General features: G+C 37.6%; 1 protein-coding gene across 1 annotated transcript in view; it reads left to right on the top strand.

Moving 5' to 3' along the window:
- LIN52 (lin-52 DREAM MuvB core complex component) overlaps positions 1–11,195 on the top strand; it is a 21,326-nt gene extending 10,131 nt beyond the window's left edge. The window contains exons 2-5 of the mRNA XM_007941374.2: positions 3,516–3,590; positions 5,234–5,271; positions 9,086–9,152; positions 11,080–11,195. Coding sequence (XP_007939565.2) covers positions 3,516–3,590; positions 5,234–5,271; positions 9,086–9,152; positions 11,080–11,195 — 296 coding nt within the window. The remainder of the gene's footprint in view (positions 1–3,515; positions 3,591–5,233; positions 5,272–9,085; positions 9,153–11,079) is intronic.
- Positions 11,196–20,218: the final 9,023 nt, after the last annotated feature.

Here is a 20,218-nt window from a genome sequence, read left to right as displayed (position 1 = left end):
ACCAGCCACTCCTCGGAAGGAAGGTTGGGCAATCTACTTCCGTAGTGATACCTCCTCAGAAACCCTAGGAGGAGTCGCTGTGAGTTGGATCCAACTCCACAGCAGTGTGTTGTGATGCGTTGTCTCTGCCTTTAAAATTTAATTCAAATAATGCTGATTTTAAAATAAATTTGTACCATTTAATCTTTTGTCTTTGAAATGATAAATTTTCTGGATCTTTGAAAAGAAGAAAGCTGAAATCTAGTCATTTAATTAGTTATATGAAAGTTAAGAGTCATAGCAGAATCTGAATAATGCTACAGACTGTGGTGTCATAAAACCACCTTTGATTATTGGAACCTGCCACAAATAAGTTCATTTTTGTTGTGGTTGAGCTTTCCAACAATAACGTTCTGTAGGAATCTGAAAGTTGGCATTTTGTATTACATGCTTTTGGATGCTTTAGTTAAGGCAATTCATTATAAGTGAGTTCTTTACCCAATTAGAGTACCATCAAAAATTTCCTGAAAGTATTTTGTTTAGGGAAAAGTATGTGTTGAAAAATTTTATATATGAGGAGGAGTCCCTAGCTTCCCCCCCCCCCCATTTCCAAAGCTGTGACTACCCAGAAAATGTTAAGAACCACTATTTATAGCAATTAAATGAACTACTTTTTGCAACTAGTTAGCGTACTGAACACACAGTAAGTACTCAACAAATGTTAACTACTGTTGTTTTTAATACTGAGCACCTACTGTGTACAGGGAAAGAGAGAAAGGGAGATGGTGTCAAAGAATTTGGCAGGGGCTGGATTATGTAGAATTTTATAAGGCATGGTAAATATGTAGTCACAGATTTAACTGGGAAGAAGCCTTTAAGCTGGAAGAAATTCTTTAAGCTGGAAAGTGACATGAATTGACTGGCAGTTTTTGAAATATCAGTTCTGGCTACTTTGTGGAGAATAGATTTGGGAGTGAGGAGGGTAAGAATAGAAGTAGGGAGAGTTTTTTCTTTTTTTGTAATTTTTATTATGATTTGGGTGAAAGTTTACAGAGCAAATTCATTTTCCATACAGCAGTTCATACACATTTTATCTCATGACATTGATTGTAACTCTCCACAATACAACAGGTTTTTTTCCCCACTTCCTCCCTGTAGTTAGCTCTTCCTTGTATCTTTCCCTCCCATGCACTCCCACCCACCCTCCCCCAGCTGTCTACCTGTGCAAACACTACCCTTCTGTTTGCCCATGATTGATTGCTCCAAGGAGTGTATCTACCTGATGTAAATGTTCACCCCATATGCCTGTCTGTTATTTGGCTGGAAGCCATAAGAGTGAGTTCAGTTCCAGACCTGAAGGGTGGCTAGGGGCTGTAGTCTCAGGGGTCTCACCAGGCTTTATCAGACCAGCAAACCTGGTCTTTTTTTTATGATTTTGAGTTTTGTTCTCCCACTCTATTTGGGATCTCCTGTGTTGTTGTTGTTAAGTGCCGTCGAGTCGTTTCCAGCTCATAGCAACCCCATGCACAGCAGAATGAAACACTGCCCGATCCTGCGCCAGCCCCACAATCCCTGCTGTACTTGAGCCCATCATCACAGCCACCATGTCAATCTATCTCGTTGAAGGCCTCCCCCTCTTTCATCGACCCACCACCCTACCAAGTATGACATCCTTCTCCAGGGAATGGTCCCTTCTTACAACATGACCAAATAGGTGAGACGAAGTCTGGCCATTCTTGCTTCCAACGAGCATTCTGGCTGCACTTCCTCCAGGACAGATCTGTTAGTTCTTTTAGCAGTCCATGGTACTTTCAGCATTCTTCGCCAGCACCACAACTCAAAAGCATCAACTCTTCTTTGGATCTCCTATACTGATCCCAGAAGTAGGGAGACTTTTAGAGGCTGTTGATACAGTGTAAAAGAAAAGTGATTGTTCTTTGGGCTAATATAGTTCCACGGTATATATTTGAGGTAGAAACTATTGGATTTAGTGATGGATTGGTTGTGGGAGGGTGAAGGAAAGAGGCATGAAAGATGACATCTAGGTTTTGGGGTTAAGAATTGGGGTTCATTGTGCTGTTTCTTGAGATGGAGAAGACTGGGAAAGAGTATGGTTTTGAACATACCTTTAAGGAGTTTTTCATATATGCAAATGGAGAGATATCTGTAGTCACTTGAATGTATAAGATATTTAACTCTGGAGATCAGAGGAAGGAAAGATTGGGATTGGAAATAGAAATATGTCATTAGCATATAACCCGCTGCCATTGAGTCAATCAATTCTGATTCATAGAAACACTTTAGGACAGAGTAAAATTGCCCCATACAGTTTCCAAGGCTGTACCTCTTTACAGAAGTAGACTGCCTCATCTTTCTCCCACAGGGTGACTGGTGGGTTTGAACCGCTGACCTTTTGGTTACCAGTCAAATGCTTTAATCACTACGCCACCAGAGCTCCTTCATTGACATATAATGGGTATGGGACTGGATGATGTCCCCTTAGAAGGCTTTAGGAGAATGGAAACTCAATAAAAAAAAAACCCACCAAACTCGCTGCCCTTGAGTTGATTCTGACTCATAGCAACCCCCTTTGGGTTTCTGAGGAGGTCAGTCTTTACAGAAGTAGAATGCCCAGTCTTCCTTCCACAGAGTGGCTGGTAGGTTTGAACTGCCAGTCTTCTGGTTAGCAGTAAGATGCCTCACGGAACAGGACCTGGGTAGAAGAAGCGACTAAAGAAGGAAGAGTCTGTGAGATAGGAGAAAAACCAGCACAGTGGTTTCATAGAAGCTGGGAGTTGAATTTTTGAAGACGAGTGGTCAGTCTATGTATGCTGCTAAAAGATCATAAAGAGAACAAATGAATGGCACCTGGATCTAGCAACATAGGTCACAGATGACCTTGACAGGAACAGTTTCTGTGTATGTAGGGACAGGAACCTGATTGTTGTAGGTTAAGGAGAGAGTGTAGAGGTGAAGTAGAGACAATGGGATAGACAACTCAAAAACTTGTGAAGGACGTTTGGAGGAGGTTGTGGGGTCAAGGGAGAGTTACTTTAAAGAAAGAAAATTCTAGAGCAAGGATGTTTGCTGTTGAGTATGAACTAGTAGAGAAAATAGAAACTGGTGGTGTAAGAGAGTAAATAATTCAAGAAGACAATCTTGACAAAGCAAGAGAAGATGGCATGAGAGTCTTACAACAGTTTGTCTTTCATGGGAGCGGTGGTAATCAATTAATTACAACTTGAGGAAACTCCAAGAGTTTGAGTGAAGATGAAAGTGAGTTTGTTCATATTCATTTCTCTGTCATCCCAGTGAAGTATCACTCCTGTTTTAGAGGCTAGAAAAGTGAGGTTTGATGGGGGGCATGTTTTGTTTTTGTTAAATCATGGCTCAGTAGCATCAGTAATTATAGAACTCACATCTGTAGACTTTCAGGTGAGCGTTCTGATTTGTTATGTTCTTTGAGAATGAGATGTCATAAAATAGGAATGAATGTGTTTTGTGTCTCCTTGGCTCACTTGGGTATTTTGTTCTAGGGACAGATCTGGAAACATCATTGCTAAGTTTTGAAAAACTTGACCGTGCCTCACCAGACCTTTGGCCGGAACAATGTAAGTTTTTGGTTTATTTATATCAGAATTGACACTGGAGGACCAGTACTTCTTTGAGGGAGATTTGAAGAGATATATCATTTAACTGTAAAGAAGTTTTTGTTTTTCTTCAAAGAGAAAAGACCTGACTGAATTTTGTCATCCAATATTAAGGATAGTTTGGTGGTTTAATTTTTTCAGAACACATTATACCTCAGGAAATGATAGGAATCCGTCAAAAAGTAATTATTTAAAATTTTTGCTTTATGTGTGTATATATATATATATAAACAAAGGACCTATGGTAGCACAGTGACTAAGGCACCTGACTGCTAACCAGAAGGTTGGTGGTTCAAACCCACCAGACACTCCGCAGAAGCAAGACTGGGCAATCTACTTCCATAAAGATTTACCGCTTTGGAAACCCAATGGGGGTTGCTGTGAGTCAGAATCGACTCAGTGGCAGTAGGGTTTTTTTAAAACAGATAAACGAATAAATACATTTTAAAATATGTAGATAGTTTGCTTTAATGATGGGTTCCTATGTACGTATGCTGCAGCTTAACCTATTCTACCTAGAAATTTATTAACTGAGCTTTTCATATCGGTATATATAGATCTAAGGAGCCCTGGTGGTGAACGGTTAAGAGCTTGACTGCTAACTGAAAGTTTGGAAATTCAAACCCACCTAGTGGTTCCATATGAGAAAGACTTGGTGATTTGTTCCCATAAAGCTTACAGCCTAGAAAACCCCATGGGGGAGTACTGCTCTGTCCGGTAGGGTCACTGTAAGTTGAAATGGACTTGACAGTACCCAACAACAACAACAACAACAACAACACATGCAGACCTACTTCATTCTTTCAGATGGTTGAATAGTGCGTGTGTGTGTGTGTGTAGATGAACCGTAGTTTCAGTTTATATATTCATACTCTATTTGTCAGAAGGAAGGTTGGGCAATCTACTTCTGTAGTGTTACTGCCTCGGAAACCCAAGGAGGGGTCGCTATGAGTCAGGTCCCACTCGATGACACATAACGACAACAACTCTATTTGTAAACCTAAGTTATATCCAGTTTTTTGTTTTACAATTTAACAGTGAATATCCTTGCCCAAAGAAGAACATGAGTATATATGGAATGCTCATTTCCTCCCAAACTCACTAATATTGGATGTTACTGATCCTTATTATTTTTAGTTTGCGTTTATTAGTAAAATTGAGTGTTATTTCATTTTTAAGTGTCTGATTTTGGTTTTTCTGCTCTTAAATGTGAATATTCCTCTGAGACATTTAAATAAGTATTGAATTGAAAGAGCAGCATACCTAGAAAGGAAACTTGATATAAATTTTTTGGTAAGAGATACTGTATCTCATCACCCTCCCATCTGGCTAACTCCTGGTCCTTCACGTTTCCTTGAAGCTTCCTTTTCTCCAGGAAACTTTTCTGGCCCCTTTGGTCTGATATAGGCTTCCACTGTTTGTCCTCCCATAGCACCTATTCTCTTTCTCTGGGCAGTGAAACAATTTTACGGTTATTGATTCACCCTCTTTCCTCTTCTAGACTAACCTCCTTGAGGACAAGGCTGTTTTCTGATCATTTGAACCCTCTGTGCCTATAGCACGCAAATATTTATTGAGTGAACAATTTTTTTTTTTCTTTTTAGTACCAGGTGTTGCTGAATTTGCAGCTTCCTTCAAAAGTGTAAGTAGTATCTTGCTTATGTAATGAAGTTTATCCACAGTTTTGTTCCTGGGTAAAAAGCTCATATCTCTTATTTCTTTATTTTATTTTTGTAATTTGGGTGAAAGCGTACAGAGAAAATTGGGTTTTCCATTCAACAATTTTATACATTTTGTTTTGTGACATTGATTGTAGTCCCCATACTGCAACAGCACTGTTCCCACTTCCTTCTTGTATGTGTTTCTATGCGTTGTTCTTTCCTGTCCCTTCCTGCCGTCTTATTTATTTTCAAGGATAATATCATAGCCTTCAAATCATTTTTAAACTGCAGCCTTGTAAATCATATTAATTGATACTTTCATATGCTCTATTTTGACCTTTGTCTGTTAACCCCTTTCTCAGCTTGAAATCTTTTAAAGTAAGGCAGTTGAGGTAATGCCGGTATTCTTTATGCGAGACTTGGTTAAAGAGCACTGCTGCTAACCAAAAGCTGTTCAACAGGTTGAACTCACTAGGGGCTCCACAGGAGAAAGGTATGGCAGCCTTGGAAATCCTACAAGCAGTTCTACCCTATCCTTATAGGGTCTCCATGTGTCGGAATGAACTCATCAGCAGTGGGTTTTTCTTATGTGATGCATTATGGTCTTAACTTACACTTACTTGGAGGATTTTGAATTTTCTCAGTGGCCCATTGGAAACCTGGAATAAGACATTTATTGGAACTGCAGACTCTCATTTCTAGAGCAGCAGGCATTCTGCTAGATGTTCTAAATATGTTCTTATATGTTCTCACAATGAGAAAAAAGTGATGATAATATTAAACCATAAACCCACTGCCATTGAGTCGATTCTAACTAATAGTGACCCCCGTTGAGTTTCCAAGGCAGTAAATCTTTACTGAGGTTGATTGCCTCATCTTCTTTCTGCAGAGCAGCTAGTGGGTTTGAACTGCCAACCTTCTGGCAGATGCCTTAGGCACTGTGTCACCAGAGCTCCTTTAAATATTTCAAGTTTTAAATATAAATACCTATTACTGTTGAGTCAATTCCAACTCATAGTAACCCTATAGGACAGAGAAGAATTTCCTCATAGATTTTTCAAGAATGTAATCTTTACAGAAGCAGACTGCCATATCTTTCTCCCATAGAGCAGCTGGTGGATTCAAACTGCTGACCTTTCAGTTGCAGCTAAGCATTTAACCACTGTACCACCAAGGCTCCTTAAATAAAAATTGTTTTTGTTTGTTTTTATAAAAATACTTTCAGAATATGGTATGGTCTAAAATTTTGATTAAATATCTAGATCTTTTCCACAGAAATATGAATATATTTATTATTTTCAGTTTTGTTCCTAGGGGTTCAGGGCCATCCCAAGACCAAGGTTCAGATCTCCTATTATAGTCTGCTTTCCTATTAGAGTAAAAATGGTGTGTTTGACTTAGAGCCCTCAGTGAGATGGATTGACACAATAGCTACAACAGTGGGTTCAGATACACCAAAGATTGTGAGGGTATCACAGGGCCGGTAACGTTTTATTCTGCTCTGCGTAAGGTGGCTGTGAGTTGGTGCTGACTCAGTGGCAGCTAATAGCATGAGGGAGGCAATAGAGTAATAGTCTCTAACATCAACTACCAAGGTTTCGAATCCTGGCCCCATGAGCTGTGTGACTCGAGGCAAGTAATTTACCTCCCTGTACTTTAGTTTTTTTCATTTATAAAATGGGGATAATACTGCTTATTTCATAGGGTTGATTTGGAATTTAAGTGACATAATCTCTATAAAGTGTCTTGCTTGTCACATAGTGCTGAGTAAGTGTTAATTTAAAAAAGAAATTAGAAAAGCACTTGAAGCTGAAGTAATTCTTCTTAACCCTACCTGCACAGCAGAATCATCAGTATGCAACTGTGGGGTCTTTGGAAAATACCTATGTGGCCTTCCTTGCTCTGTTCTTGCCACTGGACCCTCCCCAGCTCCTGATATTTTTAATCCACATACCTAGGGTATGACCAGGTGTGTGGGAGAAAGAACTTGGTTTGGCCTTTTGTCTCTGGTTTCTGAAAATAGCGCCCTTGGAATTTCAAGCAGTCAAGATTCCTTTTATTTTCTAAAACTGCCAGGCAGCACTTAAACCTATAAAATGAGTTGGGAGCCCTCAATCGCTCCCTGGCAATAGACCTTAGAGAGGGAATGGGTGTGCTGTAGTCAGCCATGCATGTTTATTGAGTCACGCAAAATCATTGATTCCCCAGTAACTGTGGGACCTGGAGCTTCCTTTTTTGGGGAGGCTTCCTGGATTGGTGCGAACATCTATGCATGGGAGTGAATGTAGCATGTCCCGGGGGACAGCCTTGCCTGATGTGTCCCTTCCTTTATATCCTTTCTGCATATAATACATGAGTAACTGTAAGTATAGGTAATAGTCTCCTTAGATTTTGTGAGCCATTTTGTAGAATTAGTGAGCCCACAGGGGCAATTAGACTCTTACTTAGCATGGGGTGGCTAATTCAGAGGAGGGCTGCACAAGCAGTCAATTTGTGCTGGGTGACAGAGAAAGGCTGCATGGATACTTGATGAAGAAGGACAGAGTACAAGCTTGTGACCTAACCCTAGCAGACTCAAGGAAGAGAAAAGGAAACTAGCTGGTCTGAAGTGTAGGGAGTTGTGTAGACTCGTAAGCTTATGACTGGTACCCACTGACCTGGCCCCAGGTGGTAAGGGATGCTTTCACCTGGCACAGGGTAGCCACGGATGAACTCTGACTTAACTGTGGGTGTTAGGGTGAGAGAGGAAGTACCACAAAAAGAGCTGGCTACTAAAGGAATGGAGATGTGAGAAGGTGAAGCCTGGGTCCACTTCAGATGGCGACTGGACTCATCATGATTTTCCCATGCAGTTAGCGATAAAGGTGGAATTTGCCCACCTTGCCCCTTTACTATTGCAGTTGGCAGCGCACTAGGGTATTTGTAATTTTTTTTTGTTACTTAGGTAATTCTGATGTGCAACCAGGATTGAAAACTTCTGACCTAAAGTTATCCTAAGAGAGAGTTCTCATATTTTGTCAGTTCATTTTTAAAAATGAGAAGATAACATTCTAAAGTTTTCTAAAACTTCTGCAATGAAATTACGAAATTTCAAGATGACCGTTCCAGTGTTCTCTCACTTATACTGAGGATTTTCTTGTTCTTAATTCTTTGAGTCTTCTCCTCTGCCAGAGAAGGTTACTTCCTGATCAAAGTTTCAAACAGTTCAGCTGGGAGGCTTTTGCAACAACTGAGTTGCGAGTAATTTCTTTCATTGTTATACTAATCTCTAATGCATGAAACAGTAATACCAGTTATACCTAATTCTTCCAACATCACTTTTCTAAGACCAGCTTTAAAGATGAGCAGTATTTTTTTTTTTATTTATTGTGATAAGATATATATATATAACAAAAAGTTTGCCATGTTGACCATTGTTTAAGTTTATAACTCACTGATATTAATTACATTCACCACGTTGGGTTACCATCACAACTACTCATATCCAGAAGTTTTTCATCACCTCAAACAGAAACTCAGTATCCCTTGCAATTCCTCCTCATTCACCCTTCCCTCAGCCTCTGGTAACTACTAATAAACCCTTGCTTCTAGATGAGCAGTATTATTTTTGTAAGGTGAGTATTTGTGGGCCATATTAGAACCTGGAGAAGTTCAGGTTTTTGAAATTATAATTTGCCAGTATTCTAAAACCTGAAGGGCATGTGACAGGCTACTTTTCTTGTGAGAAGGAAGACTCACTCAGGTCTCTTCACATTTAGTATATATCTGAATGGATATATTCTTGTTTTCTAACAGCCTATAACTAGCTCTCCACCCAAATGGATGGCTGAAATAGAACGTGATGATATCGACATGTTGAAAGGTAAGTGATTCTGATGACCTCTAACATTTCAAGTGACATTTACACCTCTAAATCATTACCGTTGCAGTTTTTCTCATTCCCTTACAAGTATTCTTGGTGTCAGTGAAACTGCCGTTTAACCATCCGCACTCACAGTTCTTCATGCCTGAGTACCTTTCTCTACATTTTCCATATGCAGAAATCCTGCCAGTTCAAGACTCAGCCGTTGTGATTTCTTCTGTTGCTAAATTCCTATAATAGTAACTTTTTGTATAAAGCTTTACAGTTAACACAAAGCTTTCACATAACTCTTCTCATTTAATTCTCATAAAGGTCCTATGAGTTAGGTATTAGATAGCTAAAGTTCACAGGTGGACTTAACCAGCACTTGTAAGAGTTAAAATTTAAACTTTGATCTTTTATGTTAAATCTAATTCTCTCTATAACACAACTGCCTTATTTAGGATTTATTGCCATATATTTTTGTTAGTGCTATTAAATAACAACTCTTTAATGGGTTAAGACCTGTCTTTGATTTCCTTCTATCCTATCCGTTTCTTCCATAAAGAATACTATAAGTAGTGAATGTTGTTGTTTGATAAATGATTCAGAACCCAATCACAACATGGAAATTCAAATTAAAAAACATTAAATTTCCTTGATATTTGCTGTTCTTTATTTATTTAATTTTTGATCATCCTTCTGGTGATAAGATTCATGATGGTTGTGAAGTAATAGACTGAAATTAAGGTAAAAACTAGGATTCCAGCTATTTAAGAAGCTGAACAGATCAAGAAAGTCTACTTAATGCCAGATAATAATGCCTATGACATGATAAGTGGGAGGAAAAAGACACCTTTACTTGATTTCAGAAGTAATTCATTGTTCTGCATGAAATGCTTAACTATAGATGCTTAAATCCCCTCATTCAGCCATGGAAAAATTAAGTCTCAAGGACATCTCAGATTCATTGTTCTAATGTTCCCAACAGACATTTATATAATATCCAATCGTTGTGTATTTAAAAAAAAAAAAAAACCACCAAACCCATTGCCATTGAGTCAGTTCAACTCATAAGGACACTAAAAGATAGCGTAGAACTGCCCCCATAGGATTTCCAAGGCTGTAACTCTTTGTGGAAGCAGACTGCATCATCTTTCTCCCGAGAGTGGCTGGCAGGTTCAAATACTGACCTCTTGGTTAGTGCCAAATGCTTTAACCACTACACCACCAGAGCTCCTATGTATTTAAAGGAAACTAAAATTTAAGTAAGGGATCATTGTGTTATATTACATGCAAATTAACCTGTATCTTAAATCTAAAAAGAATTGGATGCTATTTAAAGGAAATCTTGAAAAGTAAGATTCAAAAAAAACTTTAAACTTTAAAATAAAAAATTATAGGAATTTATTTGAAGGAAAAGCTTGGACTTTTAAATTCTGAGCTTAGGGAAATGGGAAACAGTAAGTGTTTTGTTGCTATTTTATTGTCAGTTATAATAATGAAGAGTTGTAAATGGCAGTGGAGACAGTGTCCATTTTGCATGAAAGAGATGTGTTTGCAAGGCTTTCTCAATGCTATGTCCAATCACATGGTTTCATATTTTAATGGTGTATTCATTTTATCTGATAGGCATAAGAAGTATGATGAAAATAAGTAAAGTAGGAGTCTCAGGAGAAAGCACTTGAGTTGCTATTGTATTTATGCCGACTCTTTTCTCATTAAGTGGGTAAATTCATCTGAGGCAGTTTGTAATAATGAAAAATGCATTGATATGTTTTTTGGGGGAAATTGAGAGGAGAAGAAATATGGATCTATTATCTCCTAATTCGACAGGAATTAAGCAAAATACCTTGAAAACTTCTATAACAAGGATTCCCAACCAAAATGAGTTGTTACTAGAGAACAGTGGAAAGAAATGGTATTGAAATAAATGATTCTGTTTCAGAACTGGGCAGTCTCACCACGGCTAATTTGATGGAGAAGGTACGAGGCCTACAGAACCTGGCCTATCAGCTGGGTCTGGATGAGTGTGAGTACCCAGATCACATTTATTCAGGGTAACTGATGGTATTTTCATGACGAGTTCTAGTACAATTCAGAAAATATCTTTAGTAGGGGAAAGATAGATGTTCTGACAGTAAGAAGTTGATATAATCTAAAATGTACCTTTTATGATAGAATGTGCTAGAATAATTGCTGGACTTACTAGGTAACAAATTCTTTTTCTCTGTACAGTAAAGGCATATTGGAACTCTTTCACTTTTAGGAGACGATCATGTCAAAATAGCTTAAGCGAAAGCGGGATTCACTTAGTTCATGTAACTTAAGTCCAGGGCAGAAATAGCTTGAGATCTAGATCCATGACTCTTAATGATGTCACTGGGATGTGCGCCTGCCCACTCTTTTGTTTTGCATCTCAAGGCTCTGCTTCGTTCATGCCTGAGTTAGCTTTTTCTTAGCAGCTAGGTAAGGTGGCCAAAACGAGTTTCAATTTATGTATCTTGATATCTTACGATTCCAAAGGAAGAAAGAGTCTTTTCAAAAGAGTTCCAAAAGAAAGGTCCTAGGGAGGACTCTATTCCATCTTCCTTCACATATTCAGCCTTGATGGACCAGACCTGGGTTCTGGGTTCACTGTGGGGTGTGGACTTAGAGTGGAAGGGTCATTCTCACCCAGATCTCATGGAGTGGGGAAGAATTGGTTGCCCAAAGGAAAAGATACAGTGCAGACTAAGAAAATATTTGCTATTATGAGTAATACTTTAAAAAGTTCTCATTTATGCCTATCTGTTCTCCTTTCTTTGAATTTAAAGTTTTTTCCTTTATAAATTGCATATCTTCCCAACTTTGTATTTGTTATAAAACTGGAGAAGGAATTGTAGAAAATTCTCCCTTTGTAATTGAAAGGAGAGATACTCACTCAATGTAAATACAGTGGTCAGGACGTTGTTCTTTTCTTTTTTTTTCTTTTTGCCTTCCTCTTCACCCACATTATTGTGTGTCTACCCCCCTTTCCCCTTTCACCCCTGGTAACCATCAAAGAATATTTCTTTTTGTGTGAAACCCTTTTCTTAACTTTATACTGTAAGCGGTCTCAGACAATATTTGTCCTTTTGTGATTAACTAATTTCACTAGGCATAATGCCCTCTAGGTTCATCTGTGTTATGAGATGTTTCTCAAATTCATCGCTGTTCTTTTATGTTGCATAGTATTCCACTGTGTGTATGTACCAAAGTTTGTTGATCTGTTCCTCCATCAGTGGGCATGTAGATAGTTTCCATCCTTTTGCTTTTGTGAATAGTGCTGTACGAACATAAGTGCATATATCTGTTCATGTCATGGCTCTTATTTCTCTAGGATATATTCCTACTAGTAGTATTGTTGGGTCATATGGTATTTCTATTCGCAGCATTTTAAGGAATTGCTGTACCATTTTCCACAATGGTTGCACCATTTTACAGTCTCAACAGCAGTGTATGAGGGTTCCAGTCTCTCCACATCTTTCTCAGCATTTGTTGTTTTCTGTTTCTTTGAACTGTGCTATTAGTACCAAGGTGAGATGATATCTCATTGTTGTTTTAATTTGCAACTCTCTAATGGCTAATGATCGGGAGCATTTTTTCACCTGTTTGTTAGCTGCCAGAATATCTTCTTCAGTGAAGTGTCTGTTCATGCCCTCCACCTTTTAATTGGATTATTTGTCTTTTTGATGTTAGCCTCTTGTCCAATATCTTGTTACCCAGAATTTTTTCCCAATCTGTGAGTTCCCTTTTTACTCTTGATGAAATCTTTTTATGTACATAGGTACCTAATCTTTAGAAGATCCCAATCATCTATTTTGTTTTTTGGAGTTTGTGCATTTTTAGTTATTCTCGATAGTGTGTTTATGCCATGAATTACACCCACTGCCATGGAGTTGATTCCAACACATAACAATCCCCATAGGGTTTCCAAGGCTGTACATCTTTACAGAAGCAGACTGCCTCATCTTTCTCCCATGGAGCAGCTAGTGGGTTTGAACCGCCAACCTTTTGGTTAGCAGTGCCACCAGAGCTCCTTATGCCATGAATTAGGGCCCTTAAATTTGTCCCTTTGTTTTCTTTTATGGTTTTTATGGTTTTAGGTTTTACATGCAGGTCTTTGATCCAACTTGAATTCATTTTTGTATGAGAATCTTGTTCTTGAAGTATATATACCTCCTGAGACTATCATAAATCCTCAGTTTTGGGAGTAGCACTATAGTTTATTATTTCTTTAAAAATGCAAGTTGTACACTGATGGGAACAATCCCAAGCATAGTTCTAGGAATTTCTTTTTTTGTTTTTTTATAGAGCATATAGTAGACTTGTTCACATCATTGACTTGAGTTACTGCTTGCCAAATTCAGCATTTTAATTTAAAATATAAGCTACAACTTCTGATTTTTGACTGTTATCATTTCTTTAGCCCTCTTTTTTTTTTTTCTTTGTTTCCATTTCTGTCATCAGTAGTTGGCTTTCTTTTACCAAGGAAACATTTTTTAGTTGTTTTAGGAACCAACGAGTAGAGAACAACAAACTTCTTTGACATAAGGTTGCTAGCTGGTCTGCTAGATTCACTTACCAAAAAAAAAAAAAACTCACTGCCATCAAATTGATTTGACTCACAGCAACCCCTCCTTGGGTTTCTGAGGCAGTATCTCTATGGAGGTAGATTGCCCAGTCTTCCTTCCGAGGAGTGGCTGGTGGGTTTGAACTGACAGCCTTCTGGTTAGCAGTCAGATGCCTTAGGCACTAGGCCACCAGAGCTCGTCTAGATTCACTTACTGCTACCAAACCAGGTGTTTGTTTCTTGTGATTAAAGTTTATACCTTGGCAAAATGACTAATTGCCATGTATATCATGAACTTCTAGGGTTTGAAATGAAAAGACAAGTCTCAATATTCAATTTATGAATGTGAAGATATGTTGTAGGCTTATACAGAACTCCTTGATGCACTTACTAGCTTTGGCTAATAAATGCATAGAATAATCATTCCTCCATCTCTTTGTCAGTTGTTTTTAATAATAATAAATTTTATACTTGTTACGTCAAGAAGGTGTTATATTAACAAATGTATTTGTTAACAGTATTATCTCTGGTTATTTGTTGCTGAAATTACTGTGTTTCCTCTGACTATTTAGTTTTTCTCTTTCTAATTTCCTACTGAGAAAGGTAAGAAAGTATTTTTTCCACTTATTTTGTGGAAAATTTTAAACATACCAAAGTAAAGATGGACTGACATAGTGGTTATGACAGTGGGCTCAAGAATGGCAATGATTGTGAGGATGGTGCAAGACCGGGCAGTATTTGGTTCTTTGAACATAGATCCACTATGAGTCAGAGTCAACTCGAGGGCAGCTGATAACAGCAACAAGGTAGAGGGCATAGAATAATGACTTCATGTACCCATGATCTAGCTTCAGTAATCAATATATGGCTAATCTTGTTTCACCTATACCAAAAAATAAATGATGTGTAGCAACTGTGCAGGACAGAGTAGAACTGCCCCATAGGGTTTCCAAGGCTGAAATCTTTACAGAAGCAGACTTCCACATCTTTTTTCTGCAGAGGGGCTGGTGAGTTTGAACCATGGACCTTTTGGTTAACACCCAAGAGCTTTAACCACTGCACCACCAGGTTTCCTTCATCTATACCAACCTCCTATAATTATTTTAAAGCAGATCTGAAGAGGGAATTGCAACTAATGTTACAAAACAAAATGTGTATAAATTGTTGAATGAAAAACTAATATGCTGTATAAACTTTTATCCAAAACACAATTTTAAAAGTTATTTTAAAAAATACATATTTAAAAAAAATAATAAAGCCAATCCCAGGCATCATATTACCTTATTTCTAAGTAACTTCAGATGTATTTCTAAAAGACCAGAACTTATTGTTATTAAATATAACCACAATTCTACTATAAAAACTAAACAAATTTGTGTACTGTCATCAAATATCCAGTTAGGGTTTAGAGTCCCTTGATTGACTTGGCTTGTTTGAATCACCATCTAAACAAAGTTCATTCACTGCCTTTGATTGTTGTCTTTTAAGTCTCTTTTAATCTATAATAATTCTACCTCCCTTTTATTTCCCTTGTCATTTGTTAAACCTAATCATTTCTTCTGTAGAATTTCCCACATTCTGGATTTTGTTGATTACATCCTGGTGGTAGTATTTAACATGTTCCTCTATCCCTTTTTATTTCCTGATAGTTAAATTTAGAGGCTTGCTCAGATACAAGTTTGATTTTTTTTTTTTTTTGGTCAAGAATGTTTCATAAGTGATATTACGGACAGTCATCAGAAGGTACATTGTGGCTGCTTGTCTGTTTTTGTGATTTGTGGTATTAAGATTCATTCATTGTAAAGGTGTTATCACCTGATTTATTCATTATATATAGAGTTCTTCATCAGCCTTAAACTCAAGGTTTTAGCTGCCTGTGATCACTGTCTAGATCCATTATTTTGTTAGAGGTTACAAACTGGTGATATTCTGATTCTGTTGTTCCTTCTTATTGGCTAGAATTTTTCTATAAAGGACTTTATCTCATTAACTATTTGGTTACCTTGAAAACTGTTGTTACCAAGATGGCAGGATAAAGGATACTTTCCCTTTATCAATGTCTGGAATAGTGAGTCAATTCCCTAAGCATCAATAAAATCTATTTTAATGGTTTTCTACAGAATGAAAAACTTGGTGTTATTTATTATTATTTTAATTGACACAGTTAAGCCATTAATACTGTTTAGTGTTTGTATTTCTGAAGACTTAACGGTTTTGGGAGTAAGGGTTTGAAGTCATCTAACCCAGCCACTTGGAAGCACCAAACCAAACCTCTCAAACAGAAATGCTTGTTTCTGCCTTACGAGTCTTGTGAGCACAGTTGAGATTTTTCAGAATTCGGCCCTATTTCAACATTTATAACTACTTTGCAACCAAGTGTCATTTTCCTTGACCATAGTGGATTTAGCTGGCTACAGAAAACACTTTTCAAATTTAGAATTGGAAAGAATTACATTGATATGTGTTGCAGTTCCTGGATACAGTCTCTCTTTGTTTTATTGTGTATAGTATATTTGCATAAAAACAAGATCTTTTTTGTTCCTTGCAGATTATTCATCTGCTCTAGGGGTTGGCTTTTACTTGACACCCTAATCTGGTGTTTCGATGTCTCAATCCTCTTTCCTGCATTAATTGAGAGGCTGACATGGATGAAAAATAAGCAGTAGGAGCTGATGAATCCCCAAAGACCAGTGATCCTGTTTTCATGCAAATATCTGTACTGATAAAGATGATGGAAAGAAAAAAAATGCAAAAAATATTTGTCCTCAAAGCATGATTGTTTGTAACTTCCCAAGAGCATTATTAAATGTTAGCATAGAACAATAGGAATCTTCTAGGGCCGATAGTAACAAGATTATATCTTTTGAAGGCTAAATCCTACCTTTCATTTGGTACATGATTGTGCCTCAGGTGACCTTTCTGGAGAACAGATTTTGGAATGGAATAACTTTCTGATCGACCTGTATAGTCTCATATGGGGGCCCCGTGGCTTGATTTGGGCAGTTAATGTATATGAAATTCCCATGAAATATATAAGAATACAAAAAACTGTAAAATTGCTTTCCTGTGTATTTCTGTCACTTTGTGTGTGTCTGTTATCATACATTTCTGGTACTTCTGCCTTAGTCCGCAGCCCTCCTCTTTAGTAGAAGTCTTGTGCTCATTTTCTAACTGCTTCTCAACTACCCTGCTCCTGTCTGTCTTGCTTTGCACTGTCAGATTAATTTTTCTAAAGTACCATTTACTTTTGTTACTGCTGTTGATGGCACTTCATTACCTATAATAAATTCAGGCTCCTTAACATGACGTCAAAAATCATCCACACTTTGGCCCTAGCCTAATTTCTAGCCTTTTTACTCTCTTCACCCTTGCAAAACACCATGTACTGTCTACATTAGAAATACACTCCCTTCTTGGAACATACATCACACTGTCTTACCTTCTTAGTTCTGTTCCTACTATTCCTTTTCTCAGAATGTCCTCCCTGACCTAGTTCTAATATTGGAACTTTGATTTATCCAGAGTCTACCTCTTTCATCATTCTCTCCTTTTCATACCTGCTCCAGGAAAGGGAACCCTGGCCTCCCAAATTGCTCCTAGAGCAGTTTGTTTGTTTCATTTGTATGGCATTTTTATCATTTTTCTTGGAGACGTTTGGCATATGTTTTAGTGTTCCATTTGACTGTAACTGTTTAAGGTGAGACTCATATTTTTGAGCTGCATTTTGTAGCCTATGGAGTATCTGGTGTATGTGAGTATATAGTATATATTTGCTGACTGACTGACTCCTGATGCCTTCAGAAAAAAGCGAAAGTTTTTTGTTTGTTTTTTTTCCTAACAAAGTCCATTGACTTAAAATTAAATAGATGGAAGCTTCTGGAAATTGTTCTTTTCTGAGTAGTTTGTGTCTTAATGATTACAAGTGATATTTGAAGGTTTTGTAATGTCTGGAATTTCTCCTGTTATGACAGTAGATGATCCTTTATCACAGGATAAAGATAGTGAGCTTGTTGATAATGATTTGGTTTTATCTCCTACTTGAATCCTGTACTCCATTACTGTTATGACCTGGACATGATCCTGATTTAGTCCTACAAGTTGCAGCCAAAACAAAACCAGACTCACTGCCATCGAGTTGATTCCGACTCATAGCAACTCCCATTGGGTTTCGAAGGCTGTAAATCTTCACAGAAGCAGACTGCTCCATCTTTCTTTTGCAGAGTGGCTGGTGGGTTTAAACCACCGACCTTTTGGTTAGCAGCCAAATGCTTTAACCACTACACTACCAGAGCTCTTTGCAAGTTGCAACAGTACGTTGCTTTTTTCTTAAGACCCACTGATCTGAGTCCTATTGAATAGTGATTCTCAGTAGTTGTTATCTTTTTTTTGACACTTCCCCCAACAACAAACTTTTTAGTGGTCCTGTAGAGGATCTGTTTACTGGCTGTACTTAAAACATTTTTAAGTAGAATGAAAATTGGAAAAGCAGAGGATCATGTCATTTGAAACTGGAGCTAAAGCTTTGGACTTGTACTTCTTCCTTTCAATCTGGATGCCTTTTATTTCATTTTCTTGCCTAATTGTCCTGGCTAGAACCTCTAATACATAGAAGTGGCTGGAGTAGACATCTTTGTTTTGTTCCTAATCTTAGGGGAAAACGTTCAGTCTTTCCCCACTAAATACTGTGTTAGCTGTGGGTTTTTCATAGATGCCCCTTTATCCAGTTGAAGAAGTTCCCTTTCATTCCTAGTTTGTTGAATGCTTTTATCATGAAGGGTGTTAAATTTGATGCATTTGTTCTTGAGAATATTCTTAATCATATACTATGAAATAAATTACATTTGGACTGGGTTGAAATTACCTTGATATTCTAAAGAAGAGATTCGCTAAACAATTAATGTAAACAAGATCATACTTTGTATGTTACCCTGTAAAGAAGCTTTCAGAAATTTAGCTTATTTTGATATAAGTGGTTCCTTCTGCTAATTTATAATCTAATCCTACATATTCATTTTAGCAGTTTCAGTGAGACTGTTATTCAACCAAATTTAATCATTTACAGTAGTTTTAAAAGTAACATTTTATTGAGAAAGATTGAGACTTCCTCATTCAAACCTGATACTTTATCTCACTAATCCACCTTGAGGATAGGATACTCTTCTATGAACAACTTTTTCAGTGTTGATGCCAAAGAAATGCTCCTGCTTCCACCTTAGCCTATGGCGTAACAGACATGTCTTACCTAATAAACGTGATTCTTTAAAAAGTAGCAATTTATATTTATAAATGATTTCCTATTTAGGTAAAATTCCAAAGAACAGTTGGGCCTATTGATTTTGTGTTTTTGTTTGAACCTATAAAGGAGGGGAGGGAGAGAATAAGAGTTACTATTACACCTATATTTTCTTCATTGTGGTCTGACATCATAGATCTTTGTCTGGTTTACTTTGTAAGCTCTGTTCAGGTCTATGTCTTTCTTTAACAGTTAACAGGAAATTAACTGCACTGGTGGTGTAGTGCCTAAGGCATTTGACTGCTAACCAGAAGGTTGGTGGTTCAAACCCACCAGCCACTCCTTGGAAGGAAGATTGGGCAATCTACTTCCATAGTGATACCACCTCGGAAACCCAGGGAGAGGTTGCTGTGAGTTGGATCCAGTTCCACAGGCAGTGAGTTTGGTTTTTTGGTTTTTGACTGATTGAGGAGAAAAATTGTCTACCCTTTAACCTCTAGATGGCAGTATGAGTCTTACTGTACTTTGCTTTTCCTCTACTATTATCTCTTGATCTGGATTTCCGATTTAGGTCAAAAATTCTTGTGACTTTACCAGACTTAAGCAATGTATAGTTTTTGATTCTGACAGTCCTTTAGTTTTTCTATTGTCAAAAACAGGATTTGGCTTTGATTAAGATCAGTAGAAAAACTCTAAAAAATGTGGAAGTTTTATTCAACAGCTTCTATAGCAGGATATAAGATCCTCAAAGTGGGTTTAGCTTATCTTGTGTCCTTCAACTCTGTTGGTTGCTGAGTGATATCAGACAATGCCTTACTAAATTAAAGCCAGGAATGTTAGCTAAATTGATGAAATAAGCTTGGATTGATTAGTGTTTGTTCAAGAAGAATTGGATTATTTTTAAATAAAGTTTTTTAATATTTAGACGATCTGGTAGTGTAGTGATTAAAACATTCGGCTGTTGACTGGAAAGTCAGTGGTTCGAACCTACCAGCCATTCCACAGGAGAAAGATGAGGCAGTTTACTTTTTGTCAAAGATTTATAGAAACCCTATGGGGCAGTTCTACTCTATCCTATAGAGCTATGAGTCGGAATTGACTTGACAGTGGGTTGGGGTTTAAAATATTTAGCCTTATTAAGTAATGAGATAATAGCAAAAGTATATTTGAGCACCTGTTCAAGTGCCTACTTTCATGCAGGGCTCTGTGGGGGATATGAAGATGAATAAGACATAATTACTGCCCTGGTAGAGATTAAAA

The sequence above is a fragment of the Orycteropus afer genome, unplaced genomic scaffold, assembly GCF_000298275.1.
Source record: "Orycteropus afer afer isolate SDZICR_OR568_19922 unplaced genomic scaffold, OryAfe1.0 scaffold00079, whole genome shotgun sequence".
NCBI lineage: Eukaryota > Metazoa > Chordata > Mammalia > Tubulidentata > Orycteropodidae > Orycteropus > Orycteropus afer.
The sequence above is the reverse complement of the archived record's forward strand: the minus strand, read 5'-3'. Positions and strand labels throughout refer to the sequence as shown.